General features: G+C 29.7%; 1 protein-coding gene across 2 annotated transcripts; it reads left to right on the top strand.

Annotated features, from left to right (window-relative positions):
- The first annotated feature begins 2,959 nt into the window (after positions 1-2,959).
- LOC124358748 lies at positions 2,960-17,443 on the top strand. 2 transcript variants are annotated; one of them, XM_046811047.1, is made up of 7 exons: positions 2,960-3,104; positions 6,272-6,383; positions 12,553-12,643; positions 14,083-14,159; positions 15,235-15,376; positions 16,566-16,632; positions 17,126-17,443. In XM_046811047.1, exons 2-6 carry the CDS (start codon positions 6,294-6,296, stop codon positions 16,616-16,618), a joined length of 453 nt encoding a protein of 150 aa, XP_046667003.1. In that variant the 5' UTR covers positions 2,960-3,104; positions 6,272-6,293; the 3' UTR covers positions 16,619-16,632; positions 17,126-17,443. The 2 variants fall into 2 exon arrangements, with proteins under 2 accessions (XP_046667003.1, XP_046667002.1); XM_046811046.1 differs by lacking the exon at positions 16,566-16,632.
- Positions 17,444-19,160: the final 1,717 nt, after the last annotated feature.

Below are 19,160 nucleotides of genomic sequence, written 5' to 3'. Positions count from 1 at the left end.
AAATAAAAAACGGCTTTGATTTTTAATATCTAGCTTAGTATTGCATTTAGAATACTTTATAAAAAACAAAATTGTTCATTGTTTTACCTGCTACAATTATGTGCTTTATAAAATTTTCGATAAAACGTATATTTTTGGAGATATTTGCAAAAAAACCGATGAAAAACGTGAAAAATTGCGAACTTTCAATTGCCAATAACTTGAAAAGTATTGGATTTTCGAAAAACTTTATAGATGATTTTTTGCTTAAAATTAGGCCTTCTATCGATATCCGAGGTTATTTTGAAAAAAATAAATTCACTCCCGAGAAGGGGTGGCAACCACCCCCAGGGTGGTTGCGGAGTTCAAATCATTTTCACTTTTGATGTTAAGGGTAAGATGAACCTAATTCCAAAATTTTATGCAATTCGGTTCACAGTAAAAAAATTCGGACCAACAATGCTTTAATGACTGCACTATAAGTTTAGATGATCATTGAAATCTTCTCTGCTGCATGTAGAATACTAGTATATTCTGGACTTTTTAAATGATTGCAGATATTAGTTAATAATGATATATTTGTTAGTTTGATTTCTTTTAACATTATTAACATTTTCCATTTAAATTTACTTTAACCATTGCCTATGACAATGTTTTTGTAAATAAAGAATCTGAATCTCAATATCAATCTCTTCTTAACTCTCAGTATGGAATTGACCATTGCTGGCAGGATTATAAGGTAATGTGGAGAGTTTGATATAAAGCAGATGTAAGAGTGAGAAAACGCATTTAAAGCTATTGCAAGAGCATGATTCTGAGTTTAAAAAGTAGCAAAGTCGGAATAATTCTTGAACTTGAAAAACAGATGATGAAAATATCAAAAGTAAAAGCTTGATGAGTACTGCCACTAAATGTGATAACATAGTAGGTACGGAGTGCCTGTGAAAAGAGGTCACACTTGCGGCAGTTTTACACAGTTTTCTAAATTCTGTAATATTATTGTAAATATCAGCTGCAGCTTGGGGACACATCTTATCTCTTCTCACATATTTCTTCACAAGACCTTGACATCTGTTAGTCTTGTATTTAACTTACTTGTTTTAAAAATAATAAAAATTGTATTGCACCCTGCACCCAATTCGGCAATATTCGTTGATTTTATGGCAAATTGTACTTTGTTGTAAGGTTTTTATTGAATGACTTTATTTGCAGATAATTAAAAATAGCATATTCTGAGACACATTTAGTTGAACTAATCTTTAATTAAAACAAGATTTTTTGAGAAGATTTCATACTGAATAAAAATTAAAATAATAAAAAGTAAGTATGAGCAAATTGCCTTCACGCGACCTTTTATGTCCAGAAAGGTGGTGTGACCTTACACGTGTTAAATATGCAAAGCAAAGCATGAGCTGACCTTCAGAAATCAAACTTAAGAGTATGAGTGTTATCTTCGTTGACCTCTTTAGTTTTACTATTGAGAATTTTAGATAACAGTTTTTAGTTTTGAGTGATTACTGTATTTGTCAATAACCTACACACCATAAAACCACATGAAATGAACACTACTATTTTACAAAACAATAAATTTATAAATACAAGTGGAAGTACCATTCAAACTAAACATAATAAGTGGATTACAATTTTTTTATTTGTGAACATTTTTTAGATGATGACTAAATATTAAAGAACCAACTGTGGTTAAATGACCCTGAGGTTTATCCAACATAAGGAATGTTAAATATTAAACACTTTAAAACTCTAATTCTTTCCTAAAATTATGGATGATGTCTTAATATAATATGATTGAGTTCTTTCTTCTCGAGTGTGTACTTTATTAATATTAAAAACTGTTCGAATTTTATTAAATTGACTTTAAAATGAGACACCTTCCTATGACTAAAAATAATAGTTTGTTTTTTAAGTTTAAGATGTTCTTATAGAACTAAAATTAAGATAGTTGTCAGTACAGCCTAAATAATTAAGTAAGGGTATGTGCTCCTTCTACTTTTCATTATGTACAATGAACCTAAAATTGGTGGCTAAGATTTTAACCAAATAAAACTAATGGAACAAATTGTAAAAATACCTAAATACTATAGAGATTTATTAGGTAATGAGTATTTTAGCCTGTTTTCTGTAGATAAAATTCTACTTTTTTGACATTGATTCCAGATGTGTTATGGAAAATAATAATTTGGATGATTTTGGTCCTTACCAAAATAACTAAAAATACAGTTTGATACTTGTAGGATGGGTCAAATTTGACCAAATTTGTGTTTTTATTTTTGTTTTATTTCATGAACTAAAACAGGATAGTGGGAGTAATAATAGGTAGTGATGTGTGTAGTAGTATATTTAAGTAGTATATGTTTTATGGATCTATAAAGCAGTTTGTTGTTTTATTTATATATGATTTTATTGTACTCTTTTTAACAAATATATGCTACAAATGAATATAACTATGTTTTCATTTATAAAACAAATTTGTTATAAAATTAATGAATTGATTGAATGATTAGTTTGTAAGACAAATTTGTTATTAAACAGATTAAATTTATGTAATTTGTGTTCAACGGTTAAATTAATACAACGTTACAAAAAATATTAATTTTTCATAATTTAATGTTACAAAAAATTGTTAAATATTTCAACCAAATTTACTAAATTAAATTAGACAATTTTGCTATAATTTGAGTGTTTGTTGATGATTGTTGAGTAAATCACAATAGAGAGTGTACAAGATAATACTATTGAAGGAAAGGCCTTTAAGAACACCTTTGAAACTTTCTATTCACATTATAAAATTCTACAAAACTGAAAATTTCTTAATTTTGCCCTTAGTACAGAGAACCGTAATGATTACATAAAGCGAGTTGAACGAATGTGGGCAGCAAGTAACAGATAGTAAGATTATCAATGTTCTAGAAAATTTCAGACATTTGGTGTAAACAAAATTACTTATTAGCTGTACAGAAATGCTATCAGCTGTTTTGTTGAAATTGTGAAGGAAATGTTGTATAACAAGGATATCAACATCAAAGTTGTCAACTCCAGTCCTTCAGTTACTTCTGATAAGAGTTCTAGCTTTCAGCAGGTTAAGGAGTGCCGAATACAACACTGAGGTAATAATTGCTAGTACTCACTAATAAAATTATAATATTAACTTACTAATAAATTGATGGAATGCAATAACATTTGTTAAACATTTCAATATTAACCATGGAATGAATCAAAGATAAATTTGTTATTGTTTAATACATAATTTGTCATAATTTTACCAACCAATTTAATATAACATTTTCACAGCTAAGCAAACTTTAACTGAAAATATGAAACTTCCAAATGAATTTCTAAACATCACTTTCAATAGTGAAAAAGGAAAATTAATTTAAATATTCACTAGTTGGTTACAATAATTCAATTTATGTAGTTTCAACACAACAACACCGTACTACTGTAACACTATTGTAGATGTTGTATTGGCGCAACTCTATATGGAGACACCAATAGTATGATTTGTACTCGCACTTCTTTTCTGTGGAATAGCAGCCTTGCCTTGTTTGATAGATTTCATAGAATATATATATATATATATATATATATATATATATATATATATATATATGTTTATTGAAATTAAATAAGGCTATTGCCATTTATACAAATTTAATGTAAATAAAAGTCATTTGACAGGTATTTGGTCTTCCGATCATATGTTAGTTTGGTTATTTAAACGCATATGTGACAGATACGGCCAAATACAAAATAATTGGAATGTAAAAAGTGAGGGCTCTGTGGTGTAATGGTAGCACATTCACCCGGCAAGTGAGAGATCCGGGGTCGAGTCCCGGCGGAGCAAGTACTTTTTGCGATTTAATGTTTATTGAAATTAAATAAGGCTATTGCCATTTATACAAATTTAATGTTTATTATTAATATATATATATATAGGGTGTATTCGGGTAATGGCACTTTCTGAACTTATTGCACTATAAAAAATAATATTAACATAGGTCTGGAAATGCTTTGTTACTGAGTAATGGCCAACAAAAGATTTCACCCACAATTTAGTACCTGAGGTTAAATGATCATTTGCTGAGAGTTTGGGAAGAGGGATTTATAGACAAATGCAGTTTCTTCTATTGATTTTTGACATGATTAATTGAATAAAGTTTGTTCCATAACTGTATCTCTCTTATTGTTTAAGATGTACTATCAAAACAAAAAAAACAGCATTAAAAAAAACTATTTTTTATATTAAATGTACAATTAATTTGTTAAATAGGTAATAAAATATAAATTTTTACAGAGAAACTTGTAGAAAATTTAAAACTGAAGAAAATTATGTAGCCTACAATAAGGCAACTACAATGAAATAATAGTTTTTAAAATCAAATTTTACACTGGACTAAACTTGGTATAGGGGTAGAATTTGCATATAGCTTCAATCAGTTTGTTAGGTAGTCTTAACCACTACAAATTTTGAAATGGCAGCCATTCACATTCAAGCAAAAGTTTTAACTCGACTAATCCCTAACATAGACAAAAATTATACTGTTTTCAAATATATTAAGTCATTACAAACAACTTTTATTCTGTCACTTTTTTCAGTATCTCTTAAGGTTTCAATATGGTGGCTATTCAAAGTTTAGAAAAGGAATTGTTATATACGTATAAGTTGTTATGCATTGTAGTACAAAACACAAAAGTGTTTTATAATTCTGAGTTCATTTACAATAATGTTTGATTTTGTGTTCTTTGTACCTCATAGAATTTCCAGATAGTGGACATACAAAGTTTGAAGTAGTATACAACATTGCAAGAATAATTTTGAACACATTAACTAACATAGTTCTAATATATTTAGACTAAACATGGTGCAAAGACAGCATTTACGCATCGCTTGGATGAGTTCACCGCTAGTCTTAACCAACAAAATGTTCCAAGATGGTGGTTATTTGCATTCAGGCCAAATTTTTGTCTATAGCATTTTACAACATAAATAAAAATTAACATGTTTCTTAAAATTGTCAAACAATTTCAAGCAACATTAATTATTACTTATTTTGTTATAACTTTTTAGCTTTCGAGATGTTTAAAGTTATAGAATTATACAATCAAAACATTATAAATAAGTATGTTCAGGAACATATTTTTCGATTAATTGTAACTACATCAAGTCCGTGTTTTTATAAAGAAATTTATACGATTACAACAATTTTTGTCTTGTAAGCTTCCAAGATTATGAAATTTCTAAACGTTTAAAGTATTACAAGAATATTGCCATGCAAACATTGAGAGTTATTGTCCCATTAGTGTTGTGAAAATTAAACATCTACACTAATAATGCATTTTTAGTTTGACATTTCGTCCATGTGTGACATCTACCTTTCCCCCAACTGAGCCAGAAGGGATATTTTAAAATGATTTAAATGCTATAAGAAAAGTGAATATTTATAATTTGTTGTGTTAAATTAGTCCCTTTTACAACAATTGTTGTATTAATAAAGTAAGCAATTGGTTTAGTCAATTCCATTATATCCTTGAGAACCAATCAACAGGAACCAATTATTGTTCAGGTTGTATAATCCATTTCAATTATCAATTCCATTTTCAAACATATTTATTAACCTTCCAAAGTTTTATGGATCCATCAGATATTTTTAATACCACAGTTACAATTTCTACCTATTCCAATGGTATATAGAAAGCCTTATAGCATTGAATAATATTTTAAGGTAAGAAGAAGAAATTTATTTTTGAGTTTATAAATGTAAGTGTTTTATATACTAATAGGTTGTCTCAAACTATACCAAAAAACATGGAGTGATAGGAGGCCAGGAAACATAAGGGCTCAAGTCAAGAGTGAATCCCATACCGATTTTCGGGAAGGGCCTTAATTTTTGCCATTATGTTTAGTGTTGACTGGAGATTTTGAATTGAAATACAAAAAAGTTTAGAAAGAAATATACTCATATTCAAAGTTTAGTCCGTGAATTTAAGTTATTTTTATTTTTATGGTAGGAGTGTGATTAATTTTTTTCCATAAAAACATCTTTTTCAAAATCTCAGAGGGGGTCATAGCTCCTCCCCTGGTTCCGCCACTGGCTCAAGTTACACTAACTTATTTTGACTCATAAAACGTTGAAAATGCCAAGTCCTATTGGCATTGACTGACTAGTCCTTTTGCTTGACTGACTTAGACTTGCAAACTTGTATTTGACCAAACACTAACCCAGACTGCACCTTATATTTATTATTATTTTGAAAATGTTATTTCATTTTTCAGCCTGGAGCATTGAGTCTTCAAGATGGCAACTAGCAGTATACCAATTCTGAAGGAATGTTGTTGTGGGTGTTCCCTAAAAACTGGGTCAATGATCATTGGTTTCATCACTCTCGTAAGTGTCTACAATTTAAATGTTGTCTTCTTTAATTCAACTTCATTGAGTAATTTCATGTTTGTCATTTAATTACACTAATATTTTCCATGATTTGAGAAAAAACAGTTCCTCACCACTGCCATTCACTGTCATATGTTGATAGAGAAAGATTAAATGTACCCAGATTGTAGTTGGTTGAATAATGATAAATCGTGCACTGTTTGTAAATGTAAAACTAAAAAAGAAAATAATCTTTTTTCAATGAAAAAATTTTACTATCATTGGTCTTTTAAAGAATAACATTTTCACCTCTCTTAGTTCACTTACTCACCAGGCTTACTATTGTTTTGTAAGTTCTTGGATGATAAGGGGTTATTGTCATTTTTCAAACTTAATACGTTCAAACCATCCATGATTTTTCAGATTTATTCATATTACGGGAATATAAAAATCACATTAAGTAACATGCTGTATTTTATGTTACAAAAAGATGTATTTTTACTAGTACAAGATATATTGATATAATTTTGAATAGAAAACGCTTATGCTCTATACTTCCGTGGCCTGCATTATCTTAGATATTAATCATACATGTTGGAAACATGGAATATATAATGGCTCTGTTTCCTCCTTGTGCTTATAATTGGTGTGTCCACAAAAGCCCTCTTTATATTTGAATAAAAGGCATTCAGCTACAGACAATCTTTTCTAAAACCATTGCTAATATTATACTCTTTTCATATATATTAGTACTATATCTTGAAATCATATTTTAATTTATTTTTAGTTCAGAATTTATAACTTATAATTTAGTTTTTACAGGATCCTTTAATACTTTAAACGAGTTAAATAAACACCTGATACAAAGAAAATTACATTAAAATATCAATGTTTATAGGCCTCTTCAGTACAAGGTATCATTGCAAGCTTGGACATTGGCTTTAATATGTATTAATAGTGTAAAGAGACCTTAATTAATAGTTTTGATTAATAATTAATTGTATTCTGAATTTTGAATATGGTTCTGGTTTGATGTGGTATCCTTCCTTGAACGTTACTATCTAAGGTCATAGTTCTTTGCTTGAACTATAATCACATTGTCAACCAACTCCCCACTTTGGACCTCGCTTTCCAATGCCTAAAGGTAAATATTTTTAAGCCTACATGTTTCTTGATCGGTTATATTTTTGAAACTAAAACCTCTTTTTGGTTTACATTTTATCAAGGGGCATGTAGAATTTAGGGCCGAGTTAAGTATTTGATTAAAATTGTCATATGATTCGTCAACAGTCAAAACATTATAGACAGTTTGCAATGATTCATCTTTCAGGACGTGCTTTTATTATTGTTAAGGTTTGTCTGGGAGAAACTTCTTCTTGTTGAGATTGGGAGTACTTTATTTTGAATTTGCAAGTTATGATATGTCTTGTAATATAATAACATTGTTCCATAGGTTTAGGGAAATTAATTAGGATCACTTAGTATAGACCTACACTGAGGGTGAGTTAAGAACTGCTAGGAGATACACTGCTTGCTCAATATTTTGAACCCCTACACAGCAAACCTAATCTCTTGATTTTAAAACTTCTTCATAATATTTTTTCTGGTTAATTATTGCAAAATATGTACTTTTTAAATATATTGTGAAACATCAAATGAATTAATTTGATTGCAACATTGACTATAATCGCCATTTCTAAAATCTACTCTTTTCTCTTTGACATTATGTAAATAAAAGATAATGCGGTAATAATAGTAAAAAAAATATAAAGCATCTTTGTTTAAATATGAATTTCCCTCCTGAAAATGATATAGTGGGATTGAAATGCACATATCCTTATTTATAGCAGTGATAACTTATACATATTTCGGTATTTTTACTCACTATTCTACTTCTTTTATTATGATCTTCAAAATGAAGTGTCAGGCATTGAGATACTGTTGAGTTGAAAAGTTTTAGCTCTTCTCCATAAATTTGGAAGGATAAAAAAATAGTCTTAACAGTAATATTTATGTGTAACACGTCATTTTTAATGAGATTATAGAAGACGGATGGTGAAAATTTGGAATCTACAGTTGACCCATCCAACACAGCACCCAACTGAAATATAGAATTTTATGTTTCTTCAAATGATACCCAATTTAGAAAGAGGGTCAGAACTTTGTTTTATTTGTTATTGTTGGTTTTCTTTCACTAAAGCCTTTATCTCAGATATCATCCAGTAGGGCATCCCTTCCCTGGGAAGAGGGGGGAATTTTAAATTTCATGGAATAAGCTGTTATATGATTTTATTAAATATACATAAAAAATATTTGAAAATTTAACTATTTAAAAGCTGTATTGGGGGATGGTGGTGAGACTTTGGGACACCCAGTACTACATAAAATAATTGACTATATTGTCTATTTAGAGTTGCAGTGTTACAGCAAAGTCTCACAATGTAAAATAATGGTCTGAACTGCTGATAGAGGTAACTGTACAGGTATTTACCACATTTGTTTCCATCATAATTATAACTTTTGACAGTAACATCAAGGACATCAATCGTATTCAGGAAAAGCCGGTGATGTCTGTGTCTAACGTCAATACAAGTGGTTGTTTTTTCAAATATAGTTTCCTTGTTAAGTGTGGTATAAATTAAAGTAAATCTAGGATTTTATGGTAAAATATCAACATGTGTGGTCTCATCTTTAATTTTTTAAAGTAACTTAAGCTTTTACCCTGCATGATGATATGAAAAGACGTAAGATATCTTATTATTATATCATCCAATTTAATCCAAAAAACTTAATGACTGTCAATTTTAACACTAGTAGTTCATTAACTTATCAAAAGTAAATATAACATACAAACACACATTTCAAATTCAAATTTCAATTTTTTTCAAATTTTTGTACTACATTTCGTTGGTATACAAATCTATATGATTGTTGAATTAAGATTCTTATCAATCACGAATCTCAATACTTATTAATATAGGAAACTTCTTTTATTTTATCATCCTGAATTCTTAATAAAAAATTAATACACAAACTTTTTTTACTACTATTGATTTTTTAAATATATATTGAACAAAAAACATATATCTGAAAATTTATTGTTGGATCAATTGTATTGATAACACCTGTAGTATTCAGTGCATGCACTATAAGTATTTTTGGTTACACTGACACTTCCCATTAGGAACCTTAGACAAGGGCCTAGGAGGCGCAGTCTTTGAGGGGCAGCGGGCCAGAGATATTTTTTTTGCTGGTAAATTTTAGGAACAGTAATGGGTTACCTAGTTGAATCAGTTTTTGTCAAACTGGCAGAAGTAACTTTTTTCAAAAATCGAGGTTTATTCAATGTAATATTGGCAGTGGTGATGAAAGTTTTAGAATCATATTCCATCAACATCAATGATTGTAAAGGACAAAGAAAGTAATATGTCTGGGTCTACAAGTTCATATTGAAGAAATTAACTCTAAAGCACTTTATGTCCTGTATACTGCAAATTCAGTGAACTTAGTGGACACATGCCATGCAAACTGTGCAAACAGGAGACATGCACATTTAAAAAATTAGTAATATGAGTATATATTGTATATAAAACTTAGAAACTCTAATCGAAGTCCTGCATATTTCTCAGATTGATCCAACCTCTTGTAAGAAATGAAGCTTCTGGAAATGTTAATGGTATGTACAGCTAGAAACTGCATTTATGTTGGAGATTTGGATAGCTGTCTTAGAAACACTTGAAAACAAAAGTGAAACTCTTTAAAGTGTTGAAACACCTATAGAGAGAGTAAACCGACTATATGATTCTCTTATAGAATTTGTGGACTATCTCTGTGATATGTTTAATGTATATGAAAAGATGGCAATTAATCAATGTGAATGATGTAAAAGAGATTACGAGTATGGTACTTATTTTAAACAGTTGATCAAGAGAAAACATTGTCAAGATGAAGGAAAGGGAATGAAGTTGTCCTTACAGGGAGAGACAAGTTTAAAGTGGAAACAATTTACATTATTACTTACAGAGTTAAAAGTAAACTACTATAAAGAAAAGAAACATACGAGGGGTGTCCATTAAAGACTGACAGTAGCGTACATGTAAACAAACAAAGTACAATAATTTGTTTTTTTCAAGTTGGTATGAAACATTGAAGTAATAAACAGTTGCAAATTTTTGCCTCTAAAGTTTACTATGGCTGATTTTCGTGAGCAAAGATATGTGATAAAGTTTTTTGTAAAACTGGGGAAAAGTGCTACGGATACTTACAGCAACTTGAAAAAAGCTTTTGGTATTGTTGCAATAAGTGATAGAACCTGTTTTAGGTGGCATAAAGACTTTAAAAATGGACAGGAATCATGTGTGTTGAAAGGTGGGCCTGGCGCTCCTGTTTCTACCCTTACCAAAGAAACAATCAACACTGGGGGCTGTTATGATTCACACTAACCCACATTTGACTAATAGACAGCTTGCTATAATGCTTGATATATCAATTGGCAGTGTCCATACACTCATGGAAGATCATTTGAATATGGTACGTGTCTGTGCTCGTTGGATACCACGTCTGTTAACACCAGTCCAGAAACAAAATTGCGTTGAAATTTGCCAACTTTAGTTACAGTGCGTGCGTCAAAAATATGATGCATGGTGGAAAAATATTATTACTACCGATGAAAGTTGGATTTATTGCTATGATCCTGCAACAAAACAACAGAGTACAGAGTGGTTGGAAAAAGGTGGACCGACACCAAAAAAAACCTTGTGCTCAAAGGCCTGCTGCAAAGGCAATAGTGATTACGTTCTTTGATTATCTGTACCACAGGGTTAGACAATTAATGGGGAGTACTACATTTTAATGTAGTACTTTATAATGAAGCATTACTAAATAATGAAGCAACTAATCAAAGATCAAATCCAAAAAAAGTGGCCAGACCTTGTTGGATGCTGGAAACTGCATCACGAAAATGTTGCCAATACTGTGCTTCAGTTTCTAGCCAAAAAAGGAATCGAAACTGTACCACATCCACCCTACAGCCCTGACTTGGCTCCAAATGACTTTTTTCTGTATCCTCAGGCCAAAAAGGAGCTCAAAGGCCGGCATTTTCCAACTGCTATTGCCGCTATTAAGACTTTAGTGGCGATTTTGAAGGTTCTGTTTAAGGAGGGCTTTGAACATGTCATAAGACATGCATGGTAGCTGTGTAGTAAGTAGTTTTTGTGCCATTGCTCTGTCCCTTAGTCTAATTGGCCTCAATAACAAATTTTATTTTGTCATTGACTTAGAAGAATTACAAGTATAATCTTCAATGATAACAAAAATGTATAATCTGTTATGGTACAGATACACAGTGGTTTACAAACACAGAGTGACAGTACTCTAATCTCTTTGATTTTGCATGCATTTATCAAATCGGTCCATAGTGTCTACCTCACAGGCATGTTAGCTTACTCTCTGTAGCTACATCTCTCCTCTGCATGTCACAAATAAAAAATATTGCAATGTCTGGTACATCATTAGCACCTTCAGAAAATAAGACAATATTCTCCTACTTCAGATAATATCCACTAGATGATAGAAAAATATTACTAGCTCGTGTACCTTCATATTCATATTTCTCCTGACTATGGAAGATCTAGTCTTAATCACTAGTCAGTGACTTATATTTCTGTAACTTATCCTGAAATCTTTGAACTGCAAACCATTTATTCAAGAAATTAGTTATGAAACTAACACAGTTAGGCCTAAAAAGAGGTCAGCCCCTTTTAAAGAAAGTTTTCAACATTTCTCAAAGTAACTGATATAATTTTAATCAATACAGGTTTTTTGTAATAATAGTTTTGTAGTAGGTTTTTAATAGAGTGTGTGTATACATGCATGCGCGTAAGGGCATGTATTTGTGAGTTACATTTTTTAGATCTACAACAGTCTCGATTAAAAAAAAAAACATTAATTTTGCATTATGCACATATGACTGAGCCCATCAAAAAGCATAGAGCATAAAGTATAAAATGTTTTCAAAAGCCATTCATTTGTTGGCAAACATAAAGTAAAAATTGGAACACAAGGGTAATCAGTTATAAAAATAAATTTTTTCGTTGAAAACACCCATTGTAGCTTCTCGTAAGATTTGTTCATTATAATGTTGTGTCAAACACATGTTATATGCAAAATAACATTTTATTGATTGCAGGTACTTGCCAGTGTCTTGACCTTCATAGCAGCATCAGCCCTTGTACACCATGACTATGTTATCCTGGTGCAAGACTCTTCTCTTGATACTAGTAAGCACATCCAGTCTAATAACATTGTTCAAGGTTCAGTTTTGAAGTTTGAAGAAAGGACAGACTGGCCTATAGCAAACTTTTACGTAATATTTAACAGAAATAAGCAAAACATGAATTTCAATTATTCATCTTAGAAAAATAATTGTTTATGTAAACCTATCTTCATAGGAAAAATAAATCTTTTCAGAGTATGGCACAAGTATTCTCCCATCAGTGGTTTTTTAACAGCATAGAATGCAAGAGAGAGATGGTTTTGTAAGTGAGATGAAACTGAAGAGAGGGGGAAAGGTTGATTGAGGTAGGTTGAGGGAGAGAGAACCAGAAGGAGATAAGAGAAAGTGGTTCCTCAGTGCTGTGTATCATAATATCATCAATATTATAATAACTGAAGAATAATAAAATTGTACAATTAAAAGAATTTTTTTCCATATCAGATACTAATTTAGTATTCACCTGTACTCTACAAATTGTTATACAGATTCATTCACACTCATCATTCATATTATAAAATGTTTCAAATCCTGTGAAAAAATATACAAAAAGAAATACAATTAATTTTCTTTTATTACACTAATATTACATTATTTTTGTTTGTTTTATTATGTTATTAATAAGATTTATACTATAGCTATTTGTGTGAAGTGAATTAATCCTTAGTTTTTTTTAAGTATACTGCGTAATTCCAATAAAATTGCACATATTTCCAGGGTTTAGAGAGGATGTGAATACAAAAGTTTTTGGTTTAATACACATGGATCACAAATGTTTCGTTTCCAAGAAAATTGAGAATTTTTGAAATGCATCCTTGAAGGCAAAACTTAATTTTCTTCATAATAACACATAAAATAACCACAATGTAAACAAGAATGTAAAAAAATTATTATTACAGCAAATTACTACTGTTTGCGTCAATGCAAAGCTAATCTCTTCATAACATTAACTGTCTTATATTATGAAAGAGTATGGAGTTTTCTCCAACTTCTGCTGCTTAATATTATTTTTATTAATTAATTTCTTTTTACATTCTTGTTTACATGAAATGGTTCTTTTATTTGTTATTAAGAAGAAAATAACTTTTAGTTTCAGTAGATTTGCGTTTTTCTGGCCGAATCTCAAAGAGAACACTATGTGTTGCCTACAAGGAGGTGTTTCATAAATTCTTTCTCAAAAATGAAATATTTGTGGCCCCATATGTATTGGACAAAAAATTTTTGTATTCACATCTTCTATCAATCCTTACATTTATTGAAAACAGCCAGAAGTATGAAATAGTCATAAGACTGATGTTTTGTTGTCAGGAACATGTGAAGAAATAAACAGATGAGGATTAATTTAGGCCTATACATTGTTTTTAAAGGTTAAAGTACTATACCACAAACCAGTACAATTTGGCGCAATATGAATTTTAAACTATGTGTGTGTTTTTTAATTTTCAGTTATGGAAGTCGCTCTTTTAGTAGTTCGAGCTTTACAGGCAGCTTTCAGTCTCTTGCTCATCATTGCTACACATAGAGTAAGTAAACAAAATATTAAACACCTTAAGTTTGAAAACAAAAACATCTCATCGGTCTGAAAGTGATATCTTATAAGTCAAAGATGCAACTTTCAGAAAACTCAAAAAACACTCTAAATTCAAATTTTTCAATTTTACAAGTATTACAATTTTTACTTTCATAGCAAATGCTTTTGTATAAATTTGGTCAAATCTTCTTAAATAAATTTTATTCAAGGTAAGGTTTTTCTGCATTCTTCCAGCAATAATGGGAATGATCATTCCAGAAGTGATTTAACAAACTACTTTAGAATTACTTTTCTGTTAGCATTTTTGTATAAGCTTTGGATTTTTTAGTATTTCCTTGATTTAACAACTTCTTGACTTGGTGCCAATTTCGTAACCTTGAAAAAGTTCTCTGATGTTCAGTTGAGATCTGTCCAATCAAATAAATTGATCAAATAAATATCACTTTTACGAACTTGTACCGATCTACCAATTGAACATGAGAAATTGTACGCCACGGTTTTTCTGAATACTGGAAGAAAAATGTAATAGACATATTTTCCAAATTACTTTTATTTAGGTAGAGATAATTTTTACCTAAATTAAGATGTACATATGTAATAGGAGTTTAACAACTAACTTATGAAGTATGAAGGACTAATGATTATTCGTTTAAAAAATAAAAAGCAATCTAAAGTTTAATAATTATACCTTTACAGAAGTTTAGTTATACATATTAAGTTGTATTAGAGCATGATAAATGTCATAGTTTCATACACATAAAACACATTAATCAATAACATCATTAATTCTTCATCATTTAATTAGAACACTTAGTTCTAATTAAATGTTTATATTAACTTCTTACAAAAAGAGTAAAGCTAAAGCATGTGCATCTTAAACAACTGACTTGAACTGTCATTTTAATGAATCCTCTTATTAAAAGTTTCCTCTTGCTGCACTGTTTACCACATACTAAAAAACTAAACGCTGTGTGTTGCTTGTGCTATATTTAGAGTACTCTGTTTTAATGGACTAGCAGTTCACATTACAGCAAACAATGAGGTTTTGCATCAATTTGCTGTTCCAGGAACAAGCTGTAATGATCCTACCATGGCTGGTGATCTCTCTGATAGCAATTTTATTGGAAGGAACTTCACTTGGCATAATGCTTAGTCACCTAGCTGTAGGAGAAATCAATTCCAGAATCTTCAGTATGGCTACTCATGTTTGTAAGTAAAATTACACTTTTAATTATTATTATTAGGCACTGTTGTACATGATGATAATGCTTTCTTAACATCTTAGATAATTTAAAAATAAAAGTATTTTGATTTTCAAATGTTTAAGTATATTGGGCACTTACAGAGGAAAGTATTCTTTATTTGTAGATAATTGTATATTGCACTTATTATAAATAAATATCCTAAATAATATATCATATTATGAACCAAGTGTTGTAACACAACTTAAAGCGATCGTATTTTACAAGTATACAACTACAATTAATAAATTACAAGCAGTGAACTATGTTTTAACAGTCAAGATTACACAGTGTTTTAAAATGTTTCTGATTACTTCTTGATCAAAAACTGCAAGTTGCTTATATGTGATCGATTAAATGATATTGCTAGAGACAATCAGGTTAAGAAAAATGAGAACCAGTTGGATATGGACATCACAATTTTCTTCAAAAATAATCACATACAATCCTTTTTATGTACAAAACTTTTTCAGTATAATACTTTAATTCGTGTTGTCGACTAAAATGAAAATATATTGTTAGGGATGGGTTGATTATTGATACTCATTTTCTATTCATGAAAATCAATTCAAATTGTTAATACCACTAGATTGATTCATAATTATTGCGTTGTAATATGATAAGAACGGATTTCTCACTAACAAACGACTTGGTGCGGAGCAACACTACGGCAGTGCACAATCCCAACTTAACAAATCACGAATGACTAGAAAAAAGGTACACACAGAGTTAAAGTAAATACATAACTTGATAGAAAAAACAGTTGTGATACTATCCAAAAATTAACAAAGCACATACAGCTGATGAACTCATCGCAGTACGATTAAATAAACATTTATTTGAAAATGTAGTTATTCCAATTTTTAATACCTATATCCTTATCAATTATGGGACCAGATCTCTAAAAAGTGAAAATATAAAAAAATCTTTCAAAAATCAAGATGTGGGAAGAAAAATCATCCCCGCCTAATCTTGTCTCGTATTTCAAAAACTGCTCTTACCCACCCCTACTGAGGTGGCAGTTTTGGGGACAGCAGCAACTCAGGCATTACTTGTATGTTAGTATAAATCTCAAAATTTAATTTACCTAATAATATTTATTATATTTAAGAAACTTTTACTAAATTTAAAGAAATTAGAAAATCATTATGTTTCAGACAGAAGAATCTGGAATTATGAAGATATTTTTGACTGGCTAGATTTTTATTAACTTTTATTTTAAACGTAAGTAGCAAGAATTTGACTCTTGACTCTCAAAACAAAAATATATAAAAGACATATATTTGATCATACATTTTATGTTTGCTGCACATCTCTATAGTTCAGAGAATAGTTTATTATTGTTCACTGGATTGTATGCATCAAATAATCTTTTATTTTATTGTGTTATAATTAAACTGTTTTTGTAAATTAAAGTAAAAGTGAATAAAAATAACAAATTTTATATTTACTCAAACTCATTTTTTTATGTAATTGATTTATATGAAATATTGTACAGAAAATAGTTTATTAAATATTAGTAATAGTTAAACTGTTTTTGTAAATTAAAGTAAAAGTGAATAAAAATAACAAATTTTATATTTACTCAAACTCATTTTTTTATGTAATTGATTTATATGAAATATTGTACAGAAAATAGTTTATTAAAAACTTTTGTTTGTATTTAATGAATTGTTACACAAATATTATTAAAACTAATTCAAAACATTTTTTTCAGCTGTGACTGGATATTTTATATTTGTGGTGTTCAGCTACTTCAGAGAAATAAGAAATAAGTCATTAATGACTACAATGAAGGTCTGAAAAACTTCACACGGATTCTGATTTGTAATATTTATTATAATTATAGCCGTGTTCAAACTTGTGATTTGCTTGTGCATAATAATTTATATTTATATTATTATTTTACGCTATATATATTTCCTTCACTTTTGAACTAGAATAGTAATAATATTTTTCACAATTTGTATATATATATATATAAATGTTTGTATTTTTGCACTGTACAGTAGCATAACTTTTTAAATATTTGTCACCAATGTGTCTTTTATTTCCTTGTGCAGTACCGAATTAGTGTAAAACATAGTTCCATAAGATATATAAATAAACAACAACAGTACCATTCTTTATTAAGTATTGGTAAATTTTGTCACTGGACTACAGAGGATATTCTCGAATTCAGGATTTTGAACTTGGTTCTTTCCAGCATTCTTTCAGCAAGACATAGTCTTGTGTGTGCATGTATGTTCAGATATTGAAGTAGATAGAAGAATTAAATATTAGGGCACTATAAATATGAACATACAGTGGAAACTTCATGTATTGAACCTCAATATATCAAATTCTTTGATAAATCAAAATTTTGTTGTTCCCTTGAATGAGCTGTTTAATCCAATGTTAACTTTACCTCTGTACATTGAGGGTTTAACATAAATAACCAGTTTTTCAGTGCAATACACACCGAAGTACACTACCATATTTTTCATGTTGAGACTTAAACTACCCCTTCCATCAATATTCCATTATTTACTGTTGTCGCGAGTGGTGAATCCACACTCCACCCTCAGTTTGAATTGGACATTACTGCGATTTGAGTGAATTTAAGAGTGATTTAAGTGAACTGTTCCTGTTTCATTTTTAGGTGTGACAGTAATTTGTGGAAAAGTGTGATGGGAAAATGAAAAATTTATCAATATAAAGTTAAACTTATAGAGACTGTAGACACTGGGAATAAGAAAAATATTGACATTGCAGAGGAGTTTGGTATACCAGCTAATACTCTCTTAAAAATTTCTTACTGCACATTTACGTTAAGTATTCATAATCAAGCCTACAGTATTACTGTAGTTGTGGATCTCATATCGAAGTCTGTCGATTTAACTTTCATATAATTAATAACAGAACAACAATTGTAAACCTCTATATATCAAAGTCTGCCCTAAACAGCCTTGATATATTGAGCCTCATTATATCAAAATACTTGATATATTGAAGTTTTATATTTTCCTTTCAGTTCGATATATCAAAGTAATGTGAAATTAGTAGTTTGCACGTTAAAGCTGTGTTGTAACAACACCTATTTGTAACTGTAGAACACTATATACCAACTTTAAATTATACGGGAAGGCCACTAATTTAGGACCAAATAATTCAAAAATTCTCAAAATAATTTCTGTCTAAAGCTGTTGGCTCTGGTGGAATTTGTTTTTGAGTCCTTTTTTTAGTGAACCAAATAAAGGTTATCAGCTCACTTTATGTAGGAAAATACCTCATCCTGTAAGAAACAATGAAAGTTTCATGACTTGCTACTATTTCCATAAACCCTTATCTGATTAAATTCATCCCTTGAAAAAAAAAAAAAAAAAAACACACAAGTTCCCAAGAAAATATCAAGATGCATTATCAAGCAGTCCACACATTCTTCTCAACTACACTGCTCAATGAAATTTAATAACTCATGGATACATCTAAAGGTTTTAGGAAGAGTTATGCCATGAGTGTAAAAAATAAGATATCCTCCAAAAAAAAAAGAAGAAAATAAAGCTAGTCATGTTAAAAAGGAGGTTTTTTAAATCAATATATATATAAATTACCTACCAAGTAAATAGCTATTAAGAAGATGTGAATCCTAAGGTAGTGCCTTTGAGACAATAGAAGGAGGTGAGAAGAGTAGCTGCAAAATCAATGGAAGAAGACAGTTTACCAGATTATCAGCAGTAGAAGTGGTAGATCACGATAATTATATTTTTGTA

Source organism: Homalodisca vitripennis, chromosome 3 (genome assembly GCF_021130785.1).
Source record: "Homalodisca vitripennis isolate AUS2020 chromosome 3, UT_GWSS_2.1, whole genome shotgun sequence".
Classification (NCBI taxonomy): domain Eukaryota; kingdom Metazoa; phylum Arthropoda; class Insecta; order Hemiptera; family Cicadellidae; genus Homalodisca; species Homalodisca vitripennis.
The sequence above is the reverse complement of the archived record's forward strand: the minus strand, read 5'-3'. Positions and strand labels throughout refer to the sequence as shown.